Genomic DNA, 21,751 nt, shown 5'->3' with positions numbered 1-21,751 from the left:
TGGCGAGTACCGTACTGTATCAAGGCCACGTTTGTCACTTCTGTTCTGTTTCATCGGTCAGTGACTCAGTTTGCTTCCGAGAAGTCACACCTTCGCTTGTCACAGTGGATGCGGATGAGAAAAAGTAGAGCTGTGGAAAAAGGAAAGGACTTTCTCACTGGTGATCATCCTCTAGCTCCTGAATTGTCCGTGGCACATCCGCGTACCTTGTAGACGGATGGCCTATTTTCAAATACTTTTCAAGTAGGGATGTTTGGGGCTGTAAAATACTGGTTGATGTCTATTGTCTCGTGTGTTGTGTTGAAAAATTACTAGTACAAATGTGTGTAAACATTTTTGAACAAAATATAAAAGAAAATTGTTGTTCTTACGCATTTAAAGTTATATGACTTTTCCCCAAAATAATCATGAGAAGTATACTCAGTGAATTCCGAAATAATGTACATAGTTTATTCCCGTAATGTCACTTATGATTTATATTAATCAATTTATTTCTGCGAAACAACGTCTAGAATGACTCTGGAGTATGATCCACTTAGTTTTTCAACTCTGTCATTCTGTTAATTCAAGTGTGTTCAATTTCAATAGTTAAATGCCACTGCCTATAATAATTTTCGCACATTCATCCCCCAAATTACTTCAGCCCCAAAAACTGTATCGACGATTCTTTACTATAATTTCTTGTATGCACTATGGCTAACAGCTTTCATTCTGAACCATATCTGTTGCCTTTTAACTCACCACCCGTGCCACCCTTTAATGAAACCGCGTTTTTAACTTCCGCCAATTAAATCACTAGGATATTAGCTCGTTTAAAGGGCCCCCGTGTCAGAAGGGTTCACCGGAAACAGATGGTATACCACGTGCCGGGATACCAGCATCGGGGACTATTGAAAACACTCGGGTTTCTCCTTCCGGCGCCGCGTCGCAGGAAACAGGCATTAGGCATTGTTTGTTTTGTTTTAAGCCTTGTTTTCCACTACTGAAGCTCCGACCAGTTGTGTAAACGTCTTTGATATCGAGTTGAATGTAAACAGTCGATCTCGGCGACATTGTTTGTCGGGTGTCGCTTCCGGACGTGATTGAGTGACGTCGACTTGTAGAATGTAGATAAACAACCTATGAAAAAAATTAGCACACTCACAGAGTGTTTAATTTTTATTACTTGGTAGTTGACGTGGCATATGAAGATTTTTACCAAAAGGTGTTCTTTTAATTTGGCTTGGTAGTCTTGGCAACCGACACAAATCCGCTACACAAGAGTAGGTACTCGGTACTTTGGTATTATAACGACCACACTGATAAATCGACTTCCAAACAAGATTTTAATTAGTTTAAATAACAAAATCTTCCTAACCTAACCTAACCTAAAATATAAACCCTTAGGTTAGGTTAGGTTATAGGTTATTAGGTGTGATTGGTATAATACCAAAGTACCAGGTAGCCTACTCTTTTGGCGGATTAATTTGACTAATGTATTTTTACTCTGATTGGCTACAGCCGGACACGATGAAAGCCTTTGGAAAAGAATTGGAATGGTTGCAAAGACAATTGGCTGTAGTGAAGAGCTAAGTAACCATGAAAAAGCTATAAAAAACTTTTTTTAATAACTATGGATAGATAATTAAATTTGTAAAACTGGCTGCATTTAGTCCCAATTCATTGATTTAATATGTTGTACAATAACTGTGCTAGTTTCCTCTATGTTTTGTGCCCTTGTAGTTTTGAGGAATTTCGAATGGTTCGTTTCCACATTTTCCCACGACGACGTACTGTGGACGATGGACCGCGCATAATGCGTAGTTAGACACGGCTAGGTGCCTACTTTATGCAGATAACGCTTATCATGGTTATACTCGCTGTGCACACTGAACTTATCACTGCAGTTGGCGCCATATAACGACGCAGCAACCAAGAAACTGTGTTTAACTGTATCGCGATGATAAACCTACAGTTTTATCCTTCGCAATTGGTTTAGTTGTATAATGTGTACACAACAATATACTAGTAATACAGTATAGCAATTGTATAATAATGATTCTAATGGAAACGTAATATAAAACATTCGAATATTGTTTTCCTATTTTTTTTTTGCCAAAGTCTCCATGTGAATAATAAATCGAAGACGTACGAGCAATCATGACTTTTATACGGATTTTAATTCGTAAACCATTTTATCTTATTTCAACTTGGTAAATCTCTGACACTAACATAACCTAGAACCACAAATTAGTCGAGTGTCTACCCGCTAGAACCTAGGTACAGACTACGGAGTTTCTGTAAACCAACTCAGTGCGGCTCAGTGCGGCTCGGCGGCCACCCAACAAAGCTCGCGTACAATGGACCATTGTGGCTGATGATAGTGTTTAACACCAACTAACACAACGCGGGCTCGTCATAGACAAACGCTCGTATCTTTCACACTCGGCGACATGATGTCATACAACACCCGGGGAATGACAATAACGCGGAATAGTGGGGAAATGAATCCCAGCTGTCTTTGGTCAAGAAGAACTACCTTAGTAACAAAGCTGTCATCCTTCAACAATCTCCACACATATTGGTCTTAAAATACACACTCATCTCTGAACTATGATAATATGTTGGCGTTATAGAAATATTTAATCTAATGTGGACAATTGCGTTGAATGACGATAATTTGGTAGTCGATGTATATATGTATAAAAAAACCTATTATTATATAACACCGAATTTTCTAATACCTAAGATGTAAATTTAGCATTTCTAGAATTCTTAGTATGGAAAATAATGGAAATATAAATTTCTTACTGTTAGAGACAACGATAAAAAGGCGAAACTTATGATGTCCATCAGGGTTCAATTAAAAAGGAAAAAAACGTTAAGGCGTTGGTCGTTTAATCCATTTGCGCAGCTAATTTTTTTACATTATTTAGATAATCGCCCAAAATCGATTTTGGGATAATTTCTGTGTTCTTTATAGTAAGATAGATTCAGACCACTCTACTTTATTTCTATTTATCAAGTAAACAACAATTCCTTAGAATCCACTAAAAAGTAGTGCAAAGAGAAGATTCCATTTATACACCTGTCACTTGTCAGTCCATACCAAATAAGTAGACAAAAGTACAAATAAAAGAAACAACTTGTTTGAAGACCATCAACTCGTTTCCTAGAAACATCACTCTTATGTCAAGGTGGGAAGTGTAAAGATGTAAAGAAGTTCAGTTGAAGGTCGGGCAAATCGGTCAGCTTCTTAATTAGAGAGATACCATCTTGGAGTTTGTTAGCACTAATTCTTTCAAGGCCAGGAAGTTGAGGTGTAGTGAAGACAGCTCGGAAGCTAAGTTATTGAGTTGAATGTACGGTTTGTGTCGGAAAAATATAACCCGATGTTGAAGACAATCTTCTATAAGATGTTTAAGAAAAGTCATATTATCGCTATCCTATCATATACGAAATTGAGTATTTTTTTAGACTCAGCATCTTAATCTAGTTAGCGAGTAAAGTAAAAAGTAAAAAAAACAACGTTTCTTTTTAATAATCGACATCAAGGATTAAACTATTGAAACACCTATAATCCTCTCATAGACCACAATTTATTTATTTTTAAATTTATTTTTCATTTTGGAAATCTTTAGTCGGTACCTAGTTGAGTCCATAAAATAGCTTTAATGATTAAAAACGACAATTTATTCGATTTTTAAAGGTAAACTGTACAAATGTACAAAATTGGTCTGAAAGGGACTTAAGTATATCCGTTACAAACTAGTTATGAATTTGGGCGTGTGAAAATCATATAGACTTGCACAAATGGTTCACAATAAAAAGAAATGAAAAGATATCAAACTATATTCTTATATACAATTTTATATATCTAGACACAGCAAAATAAAAAAAAATAAAAATGACTGAATACTGAATAGTACGTTGACACTAGATTTGAAGGTTATAGCACATACCATCTGCAATGACTTCTGTCCATTGGTGGCCGGCTAACTCAAAGCAGACGGTGTGAATCAATAGAACATTAGCAGGAGGCCATTATATCTCTTCCCAAGTAGCACAAATATGTATATAATACGTATAATTTACCTACCGGCATGGTATAGCTTTTGTATACAATCTGTATAGAAATGTATACAATACAGATTGTATCTGTAAATATGTCCCACCTAAATATGTATTATTTGCATATTGTATAAGGATCCAACTACAGATATGATACATATTATACATCTGTATATAATCTGTAAATTTTGATAGAAATTGATGCATACCTTAAATGTATAAAATACATATTTTATACATAGATGATACATATTTGATGCCATATTAATAAAAAGTGGCTCAAAATACAATTGTCATAAAAATCAATATATAAAATTATATACATTGATTTTTACTAACAGTTTTCTTTGAAGGCATTTGTTATGGGAGGTGAACTATGTGTCATGAGGGTTGGTGTGTTGTATGATGGTAAAACAATATTTTAAGTCTTCATTAGAAATATGTGTTTTGTGATTTGTCAGGTAAATACATAATTGATCTAGTTTAGGGACAACCTACTGCTGTTCAGTAGTTTCATCTGAAGCAGGCCCGTAGGACCTCGGGGTACGGATCACATCCGAGGCTCCTAAGGTGAACCAGATGGGCCCTAGTGAAAGTCTAGAAGGGGAAAGAGCACCTATTACAGTTACTACATCATTACAATACAGTATGCAAAATGTAATGTTATATTGTTGGTGTAGGCTAGCTATCACACACTAGCATATGAGAGAATTATGCAATTTTTGTAGACTTCCTTAAAAATTGTAGCAGCCACAAAAAAACAAATGATTTTACCTTTAAAGAATATGTGTTTTAATGAAGTAGGGAAGATAAAGAATATGGCAACTACCTTAACAAATATTAGACCAAGACAGCTTTAAATTTTTTTAATTATCGTACATTGAAGATTATTTGAGAAAAACTTATTAAATTACCTTGTTGAGAATAGGTACCACTTAACAAGCATTTTGGATAGTGCATTTATTTGCACTAAAAAAGTAAATAATAATGTTAATTATTACATTAGTGTTTATATTACCAAGCATTATTCAGCTGATAATAATTAATAGTAATAACTAGCTTGAATGTTAAGAAGATTAAGTTGAAATAGTTTAGAAAAATAACTTATTATTAATAATAATAATACAGTATGATTATAACAACTGAAAGTGTAAAAAAAAATACTAACTCACTTCTCACAACTGATGAATAATTTCTAGTTTTTTTTAACTGAATCTTATTCTTACATGAAAATGTTGTTTTTTTAGTTTCCCATTTTCCCTGTTGTTTATTTAATGTGAGTAAACAAGAAGGCTAGGCTCAACAAATAATAATAGATTTTGTAGTAACTTTTTAGACCTATTCTAAATTGTGCACAAAAAATACTTGCACAATAAAAAAACAAAAAATAATTGCACAAAAATACAAAAAATGAGTAAAAATATTTGTTCAGATGTAATCACAAGTACCCTAATACATTCAAGTATAAAAGTTGTTTTTATAAAATTGTTTCTGTTGTTTATTAACACACTTTTTAAAGGAACATATTAATGAAACAATGAAGAAATGTCAAGAAAAAACTATTTAATTGATCATCTGCGGTAGGCCTAAATTTTTATTTTTGACATAAATCCTTGTTCCTGCTTGGCGTAACCATTCGCTGGTTTTTTTCTCAAACGTTGTGAGATCGAATGAGGACGGGTGTTGTTGACGAACTACACCTGAAACAAAATTCACACTTGTGTCAATGTCTGTATTCCTGTGTATAAGGTAATATTAGGGTACGCACAAGATTCACGCTTAGAGCAACATATCTTTTGGTAATCAATCCTTTGTTTTCTTGATGGTAAAACTTAGATTAATTCATTTTTAACGTTTTCATTTTTAACGTTTTCATTTTTAACATTTTTTTAACACGTTTAGTGCCGACTACATCAATTGATGTAGTCGCGACACGAGCGGCCTACATCAATTGATGTAGTTGCGCAACCCCCACTACATTAGTTCAGTATGCGCTCAGCCATTGCCGGGGAACGTTAAAATCGTTGCTAGCCCGTAGCTTAGAATGTAAGCTTTATTTTGGTGTAGGTTGGTACTAAAATTTCCCGTAAAATCCCGTCTGACAATGCTTTTGTACCGGTTTTGGGGATTTTCTCTCTTCAAGCCATATTACAAAGCCACTGACTACTGATCCAGGCAGTGCTGCTACCTTTGGGTGTTTTAGGGAACTACGTTCAATCTCGGGGTATCGTAGTACAATCGCCGCTGCTCTTTTGTTTTTGGTCAGATTGAAATATTTGAATGCCAATTGCGTTTGCTGTTGGTACGGCACCGCGCCGGGGCTTCGCCGCCATTGGCGAGCGCCTGTTGGAATGCCTGCCGCACTGAATTAAGCAAAATCGTTTCTTTTTGAGCTAAACTAACAAGTTGCAATCAAGAAATCAAAGGATTGAAGAGGTTTAAAGAGTACAGTGCAGAAAAAAAGGATAGGTACGGTACATTCTACAGACAAAAAATGTGTGTAACATCATAAATTAATATCATATAGCCTATGATAATTAATTATAAGATGATAAATTAATATAATTAAAATCCATTGATCTAGCCCCTGAACCTTTTTATTGACTAATAATTGTTACGTAACTTTACGCCATACTGCTAAAAATGTATGTAAAGAATAACAAGATGTTTCGCCAGAATGGCATTTTCAAGTGGGGGTATGAAGTAAATGTAGGCTACTGTATGACGTATATGTACATACCAATTATTAGTTAAATAATAAAACTTATGATGGTAAAAACAGGGTTAAAAAATAAATTACTTACTTTGGTTGAGTTGACTTTATAGAAAAATAAATAAATGTCAAATATAGGCCTATCTTTGAAAGAATAAATAAAAGTAACATTATAAACCAAATGTTAAAAACTTACGGCAAATCAACTGCACCAGTGCAGAGTTCTACAGACTCCACTTCTTTCCTCCTCTTCCTTCCCAACTAAATTCTCTCGCAAGCTCATTTTTGAATAGTCTTACAAGGATCCGTCTTGTTGAGTCCTCAACACTGGCCCCGCCAACCGTGCGAAGATAACTGACCTGAAACACATTATAAAAATGCTTAACTCTTCAACCTCTATTACTATTATATTAGTTTAACAAGTCTGGTGTTTTATAAAAAGCTTTTTTGTTTAAAGGTACGGTATGTTATTATTTTCAACAAGGATGGCAGAAAAGTTTAAGTTTACAAATCTGTTTGTAAGAAGCTTAGATTATAGGACCTTCATTTATAATAAACTAGTGTAGGCCTAGCCTACATGTTGCTCAAAATCGGGCAAATGCAAAGAAGTAAAGTAGTGTATTTGGGCCCAGCATTTAGAAAAAGAAACGTTCGAGATTCCATACATTATTTAGCACAACAAAATCAACAGTGGCGTAACAAATCTTTACGGGCCCCCCTGTAAACTTTTTTTTTGGGCCCCCCTCTTATGAGCTATTTTTAGACCACCGATTCAACATAGTGAATCGCCCTCCCCCTCCCCCCAGAGCTATTTTAGGACCACCGATACAATGATCAAACAGATTAATCATAAAAAGAGTGGTACCCTAAACAAATTAGTGGGTCTCTCTGCCCACCGCTCCCCCCCCAGCTCCCGGGCACCCCGCATTGCGGGCCCTTCTGTTACGCCACTGAAAATCAACGGGCAAATTATATTTTATACACAGTTGACTGTGAGTTCAATTCTTAAGTTTTTCCCTTAGCAGGTTCAGTCCCAGCCGTCACACTCCTCTGTATTTTTAGGTTAAGTTATATCTACAGTCGGGGGTAAGTTCAGGCCCACGGTCAGTTATGTGATACGCTACCTATGGGGCCAAGTCATAGTTGCGCTCATAGCCCCCCCCCCACCCTGCCGACATTGATTTGAATTATAAAATGAATATAGACATTTTATGAGTTGCTCGCGCATCTGCAATATAGGCCTAACAAATATAAGAAGACTCATTGTGTTTACTTTTGATTGTTAATTGAATTACCCGCTTAGTAACTAAAAACGTAAACCATCAATTAAAGTTTAACTGTTACTTACATACCGTACACACTTATAATTCCAATGGTGCGTTCTTAAAAGTAAAATTGGTTTAGTTGTAAAAAAGTGTGAATTAAAACATAGTTTTAATTTATATAAGTTATAATTGCAAACATTTAAAACTCCAAAAAGTCAATACCGTAAAATGGCTTAATAAACCACAGTACCTTTTAATATTTTACATTAAAAAAAAAACTTTTCTACCCTCCCTGTTGCAGCAAACCTAAGTACTCATTAAACTAATTCTGTTTAAATAGGGAATAAATGTGATATTTTTAAGGAGACTTTTTAGTTTAAATCCAATCAGGCAGATGGAAATTCGCTAAGTCTGCAGGTTTGCTGCGGCGGGGGTATTTCTACATTTTTTTTTCGGCCAACTCGTCAATAACTTAACATCATCAAAGTTCATTTTCAGATTTACCTACATCACTTTCTGTACACATCATCATTTAGGCCTAAATGATTTTAATGACCGTAAAAACTAGGCTACTTATTTTAGGAACTTTTTGTAACACTTTTACCGTACGAATCTTTTATGTCGCCCTATTTCTAAACTCACTGCCACTTGGTTTTTTGCTCATTTCACAGAAAAAGGGTGTGATATTCCAACGTAAAATAACATTCTTCAAACGTAAATAAAATCATAAGCAAATACACGGCCAGTATCTTTACTTGCTAACAAATTGATACTGTAATAAGTTTCTCGCCATTTGACAAAAGCAACTGACATTGAGTATAATGAAAAAAGGACATAACAAATTAATAGGCCTAGCCTACAAATAAAGACAGACGATTAAGTATAGTTAATGATAAGCCTAATATGCAAACAGTGGCAGTGATGAGTCATGAGTGGAAGACGAAGTGAGGAGGTTTCAGATATTTTCCAATTAGTGTCTGTTACTAGCGCACCCAACAAAACAAAAAAAACTCTTGCGCCCCTGGACCAGGGCCCATTTTTAACCGCGGTACTGGGTAAGTTAAAACTTTCATCCCTAGATCTTAGAAAGACAGCTGTGATGTCATAGGCATATTTGATATACATTTTGATAGCGTTGTTACCCTTCAAAGTGCCATCTATAAATAAATCGTACCTTAGGCTATTATGTGCCAAGCCTTGATAAAAATTACTCTTGACTTATGCAAACTTTCGTTCAAGTTTATTAATTACTAAACGTAGCTGCGATGTTGTTTCATAAGTTAGACCTAAGTTAATTGTAAACAAAAAAAAACATACCGGTAGCTAAACCTAACCTAACCATAACCTACTGATCGCAAATGCGGCACCTTAAGTTATTTGTTGGACATTTCCTTTCGATAGTTTTGAAGGACGTAGGCCTCATTATAAAGCTGCAGCCTTCTGGGGTTACAGTTCCGCAGAGAACCTGCGATCTTATTAAGTTATCAGATCAATAACGATTTATCAATATTTTTATAAATATTAACATAGGCCTAGCCTAGGCCTAAGTTTAGGCCTAGTTAGGTCTAACTTTAATATTGCATTGACTTTAATTTTCCCAGTTAGCTTATACATTAAGTTATAGGCCTAAGAGGCTAACTTTATGTTTTCTTTTGTTGCTTTTTCATTAAATAGGTTAGGCTATATTTTGCTATAGTAAGTTACCGTCTCAGGCTATATTTTGTTTGTGGTTAAATATGCTCATAGGCTAGTTAATATCGATAGAAACGTAGGCAAAACAAATCATAGGTCAATTTGATGTTTACATTGGGAAGAAGAATAAACATTTAATTTAACTTACCAAAGATATTTATTATTAAGTCATCCATCTGTTCACAGATCACAGGTTCTCTTCGGAACTGTAAGTTAAGTTACCCCCTTCTGGTCTTAAAATATTCATCTGCCTACAAGACTAGGCCTGAATTTTAACATAAACTTACCAATTAACATCATTTTTAGTCTTAACTGTAAGTTAGGCCTAGGCTAACTTATGACAGGTTCTAAGTAACTTAGGCATAAGTTTAGCTACGGTATTTGTTAAGTAGACCTAGGCCTAGCTTGTCTCCAAGCTAAATTAGTTCAGACCAAGGACATATTGCAATGAATTAGGTCTAGGTTATCTCCTGAAGTTGGCTTCCTTAGTTTTGTAAACTACAGCCTAATTTTTCCCTAAAAGAGCCTCCATCCGTAGAGTTTTTAAGGGGTTAGGAAGGCTAACTTAATTTGTAACCTATTTCCACTTATAAAGTATTTAAATTAGATTACCACCATTCGAGTTATTAACAAAACATATGCTAAATCTCTTTTTTAATACCTTACAATAGGCCTAACGATAATAATTTGTGTAACTTACCTTAGTCCTTAACTCAAGTTAGTCGAATCGCCACTGAAGTTAAAAAGTCGAAGATGTAACGCAAATCTTAAAGAATATAATGTAAAAAGTAACTAATAGACCTAATTAATAAGTAAATAATAACAAAACAACGAATTCTTCACGTGTAACACTGAAAATCAGAAGTAGATGCTCTAGTAGAACAAAAGGGAATTTTGGATTACTTAACTTCTAAACACAGCCACAAGGACAACGTTTGTTGTGAGTTGTGAGACAAAGACATTAAGACCAGTGTTGCCAGATTTGCCGGCGAAAATTATCGTACAAGCAGGCCAAAATTATCGTTTTTGGGGCAAAATTATCGTACACACAATTTTCTTTTATAATAATATTATTATAATGTAAAACAAGCAAGTCGATGATGGAATGGCCGAAATTTTACTCTATTTGTCTCTGCCACCCACCGTTTTTGCTCTACTATGTCTACCACTGAGCTAGAAAAATGAAAAATATAAATTCTACCGGAGGCAGCACACTTATCACACACACACGTCACACGGAATCTGCATCTCTGCTAGAAAAAAATTGAAACGCTGTAAAATGATGGTATTTTCGTTCCGTTCTCAACTGGAAAAATCAACCAGCTCATTGCATTATTTCATTCCCCTACTGCCAATGTACTGACTGAGTTCAATAATTAATTGAAGGTACAACGTAATCTACCCCTAGTACAAATGGCGGCCAACTTCTCTCAAAATTCTCCTATAAACACTTAAGTTGGTAGCCAATGGGCCCTCTCTAACACAGCTGATGGCTTTGCAAGGTTGCCAGATCGAACAGCAACGAAGTGATGTTACTGTTTTTCCATATATTAAAAGTGGGAAACGTGTTTAAATGTATAATAATCAATATGAAATAGTTAATTTTCCAGCCCCCAAAAAATAATCGTACATTATGACAAAAAATCGTACACAACGTCAAAATTATCGTACAATTTTTCAAAATTATTTTTTATGGGGAAGGAGCAAAATAATCGTACAAATACGATAATTATCGTACACCTGGCAACACTGATTAAGACAAACAATATGGCGGTGGCGGATCGGATGCTGACCCGCTGACCCCCGCTGTTTTGCTCCCATAATGCATCAGCGAACATCGTCGAACCTATGAAAACGCAGAGACTCGGGTATCTCGCGCGGCAGAATATTTTGTTCATCATCTATGAATATTATAGTACAGTATGTGTTACAAATACATTTTACACAGGATGTTGAAAAAATGCAGGGAAATAAATACAACACACTACAATTTTTTTCGTATTTTTCTATTGATATAAAATACATATATTATCTGTATCATCAATACCTTTACTTATTTTACTGCATTCTCGAAAGTTAATTTATGCCCTCAAAACAACATTTAGGTGAAAATTTACACTTTGTTTCTTCATTTTACAGTATTTTATGCAAAATTTATTTTGGATGAAACCGTATTTTCATATTGGTATATAATATGCATATTATCTGTATCATTAATACAAATACGTTGGTTATACCTTAATCCCGAATATTTACGTATTATATACATTGCTTGCTACATGGGTTTGTACCGGTCACGGTGTGATCCAGGAATGTAATCTCTCTCACAATCTTTCTGTCTCTGTCACCATGGGACTCTGGGAAGATAAGATAGGTAGCAAAATGCTGAGGAATGACCATGAGTGGCTGAATGTGTTAACAAACTACAGTAAAGCAGTGATTATCTAATGGTTGTTTTTAGAATGAAGGAAAATCTTTTAATTCTATAATAATTAAGCCAGGTGAATAAATAAGCTTTTATGCTTTATATTTTGTGTCACATCTACCTCACAATTACATTCTTCACATCGATTTCTTCATTTCTTAACTCATTATTGGGTAGCTGAGTATGGCTATAGTGATCGCCTAGCAATCAAAAAAGGTTTCCGGATATTGAGAAAAGTTAGAAGTTTTATATGCATAGGAACTGGACAGCTGTTCCTGATCATTGTTTAAATAAATGGTTCTCGCTAATGAAACAGCTGATCTTAGTCACTAACAAAGCTACACAGATCATCCTTCACTCATATTAGGGTTAAAATACACACCCAGGTGGCGTCCCAATCTCAATTGAGATTTGATAATTATTATTTATATTCATTTCTATAACTAAGTTGACGTTTTTGTTACAGACGACAATCAAGGTGTACGCTCGGTGTTTGCGGCCTGACATAGAGTACAAAACTCTGGGCATCACTTACCAGACGACATGCCGAGAGGTGGTGCAATCGCTTCTCAACAAATACCGGATGAGACATCGGGACCCCAACCTCTTCTATCTCACCATGGAAGTCACTGTCAGGAAAGCAGGTAGGAGAAACAAAAATACCCCAGAAAATACTCTAGATGAAGTGAATGTAGATGAATCTGAAAGAATTTTGATGTGAATGTGAATGAATTTTGAAGGATTTGAAAGTTTTGACTTGGCTTAGAAAATATAACTTAATGATTACAGAATTCTCATGAGTGTGAGAAATTATGGTTTTTGGAGGGAAAACACATTGTTTGGAAGTATATTAAAGTTGTAGGAATAGATATACACTAGTATTCAAAAAGTTTACAACACAAACATCTTGATATTGCCCATAAAGTGTCTTCAGAAAGATTTCCTTTGAAGAAGAAACTTCCTTCAAAGGACATTAAAAATATTTTTGTACTATAAAATGTCTGAAACTAAGTGATTTAGTTGTGCTACCTTTCATTTTTTATGTAATGTATCAAAAATATGAACCGTTGCTTTTTTCATAACATAAAAATATACCTGGTTTTGTATTCTGGTTCATTGGGCAAAGAAAAGTATTATAATGAATAACAATTTAAAATATAGCCTGCTCGGAAATCTGGAAAATTCTATAAATTCAATTAACACATGTGTATTCATAGAAGTATCTCTGTTTTCCAGGTGTCCGAACTGTGCTGGTGTTGGATGAAGAAGCCAGACCAGCAGCATTACAGTCTTGTCAACCTAGAGGAGACTCCAGGTAAGGCAAAGATAACCTCAAACATCATCAACACCTCTGTGTTAGTGGTATCGTTATCGCTTACTGGAAAGCTTGAATTTTACACATTTCATTACTACACTGACAGCGACTAATACTTGTCAAGATAATGGCCAAAACAAGTACAGTACTAATAGTTTTGCCTTAAGAATAGAAAAATTGACATAGATTAGTATGTAAGTTTAAACATCTTTGCCACCAAGACTGATAATCGAATATAATATAATAGGTTACGTACCTTATTCCGTCTTCAGTCTTAACTTAGTCAATGCTGGATAAGCATTGACTATTGTCAATATCCAGCATTGACTAAGTTAAGACTGAAGACGGAATAAGGTACGTAACCTATTATATTATAGTATGTAAGGTTTACTGGTCAAATTCATTCAACCATTACAAAAATAAAACACATTCCATATCTTTTACTATATTGTTTCCATAAATTCTTACCAAGTATTATTTTTCAGATTTGCTCTACAGACCAGGAAAGGAGGGCTTGTCAAGATCTATGACAGTGCTTTGATGCCTGGAGTGAGTATTTATCACAAACTTAATTTGTTAAACATCAAACATAACAAGGTTAAATTTTCTGTACATCTGTTACACATAACTAGCTAAGCACAGTACTTTCTGTAGCTAGGTAAAACTGCTATAATAAGCATAAGGATGAGCATTAACCTACATTGGCAGATGATCGTACCCACTTATTAGAAATTGGCCAATTCTCTCCCATCGTAATTGAAGGCTGTAGTAGCCAACAATCTTTGTTATAGTTTCTAATTTATGTGATTTGCAGCTGTGAGTATTTTAAGTACGTGCACTTCATGGAATGAAGGTTGTCAATATTATCCTGAAAATAGTTTGATGCACTTTTTGGGGATTTGAAACTGTAACCTGTTCTCAACAATTGGGTTTCAATTGAACATTTCTGGCTATTGAACCAGATGGTCTTAGTTGTTTGGAAGGCTTTTAATTATATTCATTTTTCTATTTGGTGATCTCTTGTTTTTCACTTAGACATCTTGAAGCCTGTAAATAACCTAATTTGTTTATAAAACACCTCTCCACAGAATTTCCAATGGTAAAATTATACTCAAGTTGTAAATAAATTAAAATGAACACAGAAACCAAGGATGAATGTGCAAATCTAACAAACAAACTGAACATAGCTTTAAAGATCCATACTCTTAAAAAACAGTACTAATCAACACTGAACCCTGACTGACATTCTGTTGTTTTTTCAGTCTCAGTACAAATCGCTTCTGATCTCGTTCAGAACGACTGTAGACGAGCTGATCCAGATCCTATTGAACTGCTACAACAGCAACGAGCGAGTTGAACAGTTCTCACTCTACGAGGTAAATCCATTTCTTATGAATAATTTTGTACTGTTAGTCTATAAATGTAACTGCAAATAATGATAGTTGAGGAATGGTAATAAAGACAACATTGGCTGTTGAAAAATTTAAGGAAAATAACTAACTTTCCTTAGAATAGATGCGATAAATGGTTCAGATGACCGATACTCTTTAGACTTATGAAAAATAAATGTCTCTAATAAAATATATGAATCACAAAAACTAGAACTATCAATTGATATAGTGGGGCAAAAACAGCATTCCCACTCTTTTGTATTCCCCAATTTTGTATTTTAATACGTGATTTGTGTTGTTCTGAAATAACGCTGAGCATTCCTGGATTGGAAAACTAACCTTTACACCTCCTTTTAATTACCTATGACCATTGGAATCAATAATTTCAAGAGCCCTCTTTTATTGTTCAACGACTAATGTTTTTTTTCTACAGGTATGTAAGAGCCAAGAATCGCAACGTAAGCTTCACCCAGACGACAGACCTCTGGAGGTACAACAAAGATGGCTGCCTGTACACGAGTACCACTTTCTCATCAGACGCAACATCGACTACAAGTCTCGAAGCACCAGAGCCAAGGTAAGGCTGGAAAACATTCCTAAATATCTACTTGGGACAAACCATATCACAGTGTCCTGATGAAAACCGATAAAGTATTGCTTTCCCAAAGCGTTTGACAATCAGTTTTAGTCAGAGATTTTATTAAACTATACAGCTGAGAATGGGATGTCTTCTTCTATGTGTATAGTAAAAGCTGCAACTTACGCTGAGAAATTCAGTTGTATGTGCTTATTTCCACACTGCTTCACAATCAATATCAGTCAAGAAGTCCAAATGACAGCAATATCACTGTTGCTAAGTTAACCCAAAACTCAAAAGTCATGTGAATTGTGATATAGCGCTACATGATTAATTTTAAGTAGACTGAGTATTGTGGTACTTGGCAACTCTCGCAGAAGCAAAACGATGTGCCGTAAAAGTTTTCTTCCCGCGTCTCCAGAGCGGCCTTAGCACATTGAGCAACTCCTAAGGAAGTGTGGTGTGGCTGAGACATTTTGGAACTAGGATGAGATTACTTGGATGAGATTACTTAAGAGGATCAAATAACTTGAGGGGTTCTGATAACACTCAAAATATTCCGAAAACAGTCAAAGAGCACCGTAGTTGGCGTTTCTGCTGCTGTAACATTGTGCACACCTAGCAACCTGATGAAGGGGCGGGGCACCAAAACAAAAAAACTTCGTCTATGACTTCTTATGGTGGACTCTCAAGTTATAAACTCTGCAAGAGTTGCCCCCGTGTGCTTACTCGTTATCATTTTGAAATTAATGTTTTGCTTGAGTAATGGAAATTCCTCCACCGCTCCACAATTAGCTTCCGCTAGAGTTGTCGAGTATGCTACAAACTTTAGGTAAAAAAAAAAAATAATTTTTGCCTGGGTTTGTGATCCAGTTTGCTTGGAATCTTGGAAGCTTTGGGACTTCTTTTGTCACTGCCAGTCTCTATTGCTTTCAATTCCTTCTAGTACAGTAGATATTTCTCGCTGTTAAACACCAATGTTTTCTCTTTGCAGGTAGTCGTACCTTGGACTCCAAGCCTCTCTCTGCCTTGCACCCCTCGGCAGTCACTGTCTCTCTCATCTCCCAACACTTCTCACTCCCACTCTCACGAGTACGAGAACAACTACTTCTACATCTAATCAGTCATGTTCGGTGAGTATAGTTATAATAATTTTTACCTAAATTAATTTTGTCAGGAATATTCTTGAACTTTGTCTTTGAGTTTGTTATGATGACCCATTGAATTAGATTTGCAGCTTCTTGAAAATTTAACTTAACCTTGAACCATTTTTAAGCATAAAACTGGAAACTGAACTAACTCAAATTTTTAAATTCATTCTACCATGATTCAGATTTTAAACAGTATGTTGTGGCAATAGCTATGTAAATATTTGCAAGTAGGTATTTATTAATAAAGATATTCCGTCCTAACTTGAGAGCTTAAGAAGAGGCTATTTTACAATAAACTAGAGGATTTTCAGCGTTACTAAGGCATAGAAGAAAATAATATGGTTCTATTAATATTTTCTGAAAAACAGTTACACTCGAACCACTAATTAATTGTAACACTAACACTTATAAAGTTCATTCCCTTCGGTTTGGATCAGTGTTTTGCTATGAAGAGCACATCTAACTTTCAAAAGATCCATTTCTAAATTTAAGACAATCACATTGACTTTTTGGACATGGATAAGCCCCCATAAACCAGATCTATCTATGTGTAAAATTTAATCACAGTGTAGGTTTAAAAATGTTCACCAGTTTTTGTGTTTTTGCCAGGTAAATGGATACTCAGACAGAAAATAAATCCACCTAATCTTTAGATAACAAACAATTGAACTAAAAATAGGCTTTTACCTTCATCAATCCAGCTCAAATGTTGTAACTACGTTGGTTACTGTTGTTTCGGCATTACAATGCCATCGTCAGACAACGAAATCTCGACTGAAGTAGCGTCGTTGAAGTTAGAACACATAACACACACGAATACGAATAAAATTTACCAATGTAGTTACAACATTTGAGCTGGATTGACGAAGGTAAAGCCTATTTTTAGCTAAGTTTGTAGCTCAGGGGCTAAAATATGAATAAAAAAAATTGAAATATTGTACTAATTGAAGAATTTGGTTTGTTTCAGAGAATCATCTAGTTACGATTGGCTGTGAGGGAGTGAAACAAAGGGAGGAATGGTTTCATAGCCACGAGTTGAGTTTGAGTTTGAGCACCAAGGTTCAATGTTCTGAGTTCCTGTTACGTTATCAATATCAAGACTTTATTCATGCACCATACTTAGACATACTTACTACATTGTGTATTGACTATCCAAACTCTTATAGTTCATTGTATTTATCATTAATAATTATTTTAGCGACTATAGTTGTGGTGGTTTAATATTTGTCACATAACTTGATGTTGGTAGTCTTATTCACTTCGGCAGACAAGTTGAGAAATTGCGTTGAAAATTTCAATGGATTATTATTTTAAATTTGCATGTGCAGTTCATTAATAATGCACATGTTACTGTAAGGTCAGATATACTATTTGTAATTTTGAAAACAAAAATTGTTAGGTTACAATTACAAATTTAAACAATATTATATGAGTGTTAAAAATAAGGGAATCATATTGTGTGTGAGTGTTTTGTCAAATATTTTGTTATTTTTGTAAAACTAGATTGTGTAAATATTGTATATCTTTATTTCTGTTGCTACGAACCCAAAGAGAGATTTATTGAGAAAAATTTTAATTTATTATTCAACCTATGTATAAATTTGTGGATAGAACTAATGTTACATTCTTAACCTTTTTCATACTTTACATATCATTTGCTTTTTGCGTTTTTAGTTTCTTTTGAAAGCTATTTTTCTTTGGCATGTTGACATAAAATAGTAAATCTCAATAATAACTTGCTTTTGTTTAATTATAATCCAATTCCATTTTTGAATTCTAAGAAATTGAAAGTTGTATTGGAAGTTGTGTAACTGTTCACTTTATATATAATTTTGCGTGCAATGAAAAAAATTAAATTCATAATAATTTTATTTAGTTACCAGTCTTGATTGAACGAGACCAATTTATGTGTGTTGTTATTGACTGAACCTTAACACTGTTTAAGGCCTACCATGACATAATAATAACCTTAAGTGTATTTAAATGTTTATATTGTATTATTGTATGTAAATAATAAGTTTAGTATGTGTTTTGTTAATTTTATTTTTAATGGATAGTATAAGCGTCTGAACTTGATGCTTCTTATAGACAATCCAAAATGTCTTTTTTGTCTGCTCCATTTCATCAGTGTTTGATTATAATAATTTTGGTGTGTCTGCACTGTCATTTTCAATCTATTTTTGGTGCAGAAAATATATATGTAATACATATATTGTACACTTTAACTGAAGTTAGTGTAATTACTAAGTTCAATAATAAAAAAAAAACTTAGGCCTAGTTGTGTTTGGAAAAGATATTCTTAAAGTTTAAGAAGTGAAGTGTTTGTAAATCTACTCACAATTTGAATAAAGTTACATTGTTGGATTATACTTTTGTTTGGGCTTATATCAAATGATCAGATACTTGGTTCAATTTTTAATTGTGAAATAGTTGGATAAAAAGTTAAACTTAAACACAACTTAAAAAGGTAGGTATAAACTTATTGAAATTAAACGAAAAGAAATTGTGTGTAGCTATTAAAAAGTCAATTTACTTGTTTATATTGGTGAGATACATTTTATTTACAATGTAGCTGTGCTATATCACATAAAATGTTATTTAAAAGATTTTAAATTATGCAATATTGTTAAAATGAGAACTATTTAAATTAGTTTAAGTTATGTTTTTATACCAAAGATACTACTTTATTCTAAGCAGCCGAATCAGTTTGCTTTTTCTTGTGAATACTATTTTGTATTAAATAAATGTATGAATGTGAAATCATTGTGTTTTTTATCATTACCACTATCTGAGGTACAACTTATGGGACTTTTGAAAGACATCAGATTTACTTTATCAGTACTGGTGGCATTTGATTTTAAATTTAAATGAAATAAGAAAGCTAACCAAACAACAGAAAACACTATTAAGGAATTGGAATTTTAATACACATTGTAAAGTACATGATAATATGGTAATGTAACGGATAACTACCATAGATAAAACATACTCCCTTAGTATTGGGTATCCTTATTGTATTATCCTTATTGTATTATCCTTATTGTAGTATCCTTGTATTGGTTAGTCTATATGTAACTACCCTGTGAATAATCACTTTTAAACATTCACTTCATCATATCGAACTGTAACTACATGATAATCAGTAAAATACGATGTAAGGTAAATCAATTTAACAATAGACAAAAATAATAAAATATTTATTAAATATTTATTCTTAAACCCTTTGTTGTCTAGTATTGATAGGAAACTATTCATTATGAACCAGACTTAGTTATAAAAATTCCAGCTTTGCTCTGTAAGTTTTAAGTCCTGCAGTCTGTGGTTAACCTTAAAAACTATTTCAAACTACGTCCATATGTTATTTGTAAAAAAAGGGAAATGAGTTTGATCAAACGTCAACAGATAGCGCCGCCTTCCAAACTTTAGCCCTTAAGTGGTGCCCTTTCTAAATATTCTGAGACGTATTTGCACATCTACGTGAAAATACCTTTAATTTGATGTGAAATAATTGTGTTTTTTATCATTACCACTTTCTGAGGTACAGATTATGGGACTATTAAAATACATCAGATTTACCTTATTAATAAATACCAAGTGAAGTTTTCTTAAAGTGTTTGGTTCATTGGTAATAAATGGTATATGCCTATTCATGCTCTCATTTTCACATAGTCGCTTAACTTTCATATAATAGTGTAACACTCCTGCTGGGGTGCATAACGCTTGCAGTTGTTCCCAAAATTGCTTAATTAAATGTATATAATGAGCTTCAAAATTTATAGAAAATTACCATTGAAACCCACACCTACTCCAATTATAAATTTTTTTTTGAGTATGATACCTTTGGCTATTAACACTAGACATTCCATCCCCATGTTGAATTCGTAGCCAGATTTTATATCAAATTCGTTGTAGTTGATGTGAGCCACCTACAGATTTTGCTGATCTAAATTACTAAGTTCTGTCAAATACAAAAACATTTTTACCAACATTTTTAGTCAAACATAGGGAATGACTTATGATGAGTTATAGAAGGAAGAGAAAAAGTGTATAAAATAGAATTCTGCAATTCTAGCGCATTCTGTGACTGGCTCACACAACTACGTTCTTTTTTAATAAAAAAATAGCTACAGGTGGTCCATATAGCTGGTAAGTCTACTTCAGTATCCAATGGTCAATGATGCTACGTAATTAGTAAATTTTCCATAATGATATCTAAGGGAAAACTTTGGGTCTAGCACTATTGGAATTTCTCTGTACCCAATACACCAGAACAATATTGTCAATTATATGGTTGGGGTTTTCAGCAGAATTCAAAATGTGTGAAGTATTGCTAAAAATTTTGTAAGAAAAATATGCCAAACCATCTTTTTTGTTTCCCCCTTTTCCCATGGTCAAATTAGGCTGATTCCCAAACATTTAAATAGGTAATGCAATGAAACGTTGATCACTATCTTCATCGGCATCATTAATTTCAGACATGACAAGCTTTGGGCGAGGATGTGTGGCAGAGTTCTATTCCTTAGTTAGTTGTGAGTTCTATCCCAGAAACTTTTTGTTCATGACCAAGACCTGCTTCTTCTTTCACCAGGACCAAGTGCACAATGATCAAGGACAGCTGAGGACAATTTTGAACCATTTACAGGAGCTTTTGTCAGACAAACCTTTAGCCACTGAAATCTACATATATAAAAGGCAAAGCCCTCACTGACTCACTCATCACTAATTCTCCCACTTCCCACTTACCTAGGAGGCTGAAATTCGGTACACCGATTTGTTGGGCATTAAATAGGAAAACTAAGTAGTTTTTATTCTGATCGGGCTTTCGGGCTCCGCCCCAGTGGCTCTCTAGTTTCCCATGTTAACCTTATGAGTACTCATATTTAAATGGAATTAATGAATCTTAACAGCTGTTTCAATTAAACAAGTTGGTTCTGTTCTATGATGTTCAATAGCATTAAAGTTACAAGGATTACTGACAGGGTGCAGCACTATTATTTTTTTTAAATTTATGACAACAGCTAATTTGCAACCAAAAGATGAGTGAGCGTAGCGAACGAACTTCAACCAGGACGTGATTGAGCCATTTGAACGAGCTCACTTATGAAGTTAAACGGGGCAAAGCCTGCGAGTACAGCTAGTCATACTATAAAAGCTGAAAGTTTGTGTGTTTAT

At 34.2% G+C, this 21,751-nt stretch overlaps 1 protein-coding gene and 1 long non-coding RNA gene across 2 annotated transcripts; one reads left to right on the top strand and one right to left on the bottom strand.

Annotated features, from left to right (window-relative positions):
• Positions 1–5,593: 5,593 nt before the first annotated feature.
• On the bottom strand, positions 5,594–10,677 carry LOC129000139 (uncharacterized). Its single transcript, XR_008491343.1, has 3 exons — positions 10,421–10,677; positions 6,960–7,122; positions 5,594–5,750 (listed from the first exon to the last, which is right to left on the bottom strand). It is a non-coding gene; the product is annotated as an uncharacterized LOC129000139 (long non-coding RNA).
• A 1,392-nt stretch (positions 10,678–12,069) lies between these two features.
• LOC129000644 (uncharacterized) lies at positions 12,070–19,330 on the top strand. Its single transcript, XM_054427605.1, has 8 exons — positions 12,070–12,156; positions 12,612–12,789; positions 13,382–13,460; positions 13,946–14,009; positions 14,723–14,836; positions 15,285–15,428; positions 16,423–16,561; positions 17,547–19,330. Exons 1-7 carry the CDS (start codon positions 12,070–12,072, stop codon positions 16,546–16,548), a joined length of 792 nt encoding a protein of 263 aa, XP_054283580.1. The 3' UTR covers positions 16,549–16,561; positions 17,547–19,330.
• The last annotated feature ends 2,421 nt before the right edge of the window (positions 19,331–21,751 follow it).

Source organism: Macrosteles quadrilineatus, unplaced genomic scaffold (genome assembly GCF_028750875.1).
Source record: "Macrosteles quadrilineatus isolate MER2022 unplaced genomic scaffold, UCM_ALF_1.0 Scaffold_8__2_contigs__length_117827958, whole genome shotgun sequence".
In the NCBI taxonomy this organism is placed as follows: Eukaryota; Metazoa; Arthropoda; class Insecta; order Hemiptera; family Cicadellidae; genus Macrosteles; species Macrosteles quadrilineatus.
Note: the sequence above shows the minus strand (reverse complement) of the source record. Positions and strands in the feature narration are given on the sequence as shown.

Excerpts from the sequence above, each read along its gene's own strand:
- LOC129000644 (XM_054427605.1), top strand. The coding sequence starts at position 12,070 with ATGGGACTCTGGGAAGATAAGATAGGTAGCAAAATGCTGAGGAATGAC. Across the intron at positions 13,461-13,945 it reads CAACCTAGAGGAGACTCCAG|ATTTGCTCTACAGACCAGGA; the intron begins GTAAGGCAAAGA and ends ATTATTTTTCAG. Across the intron at positions 14,837-15,284 it reads AACAGTTCTCACTCTACGAG|GTATGTAAGAGCCAAGAATC; the intron begins GTAAATCCATTT and ends TTTTTTCTACAG.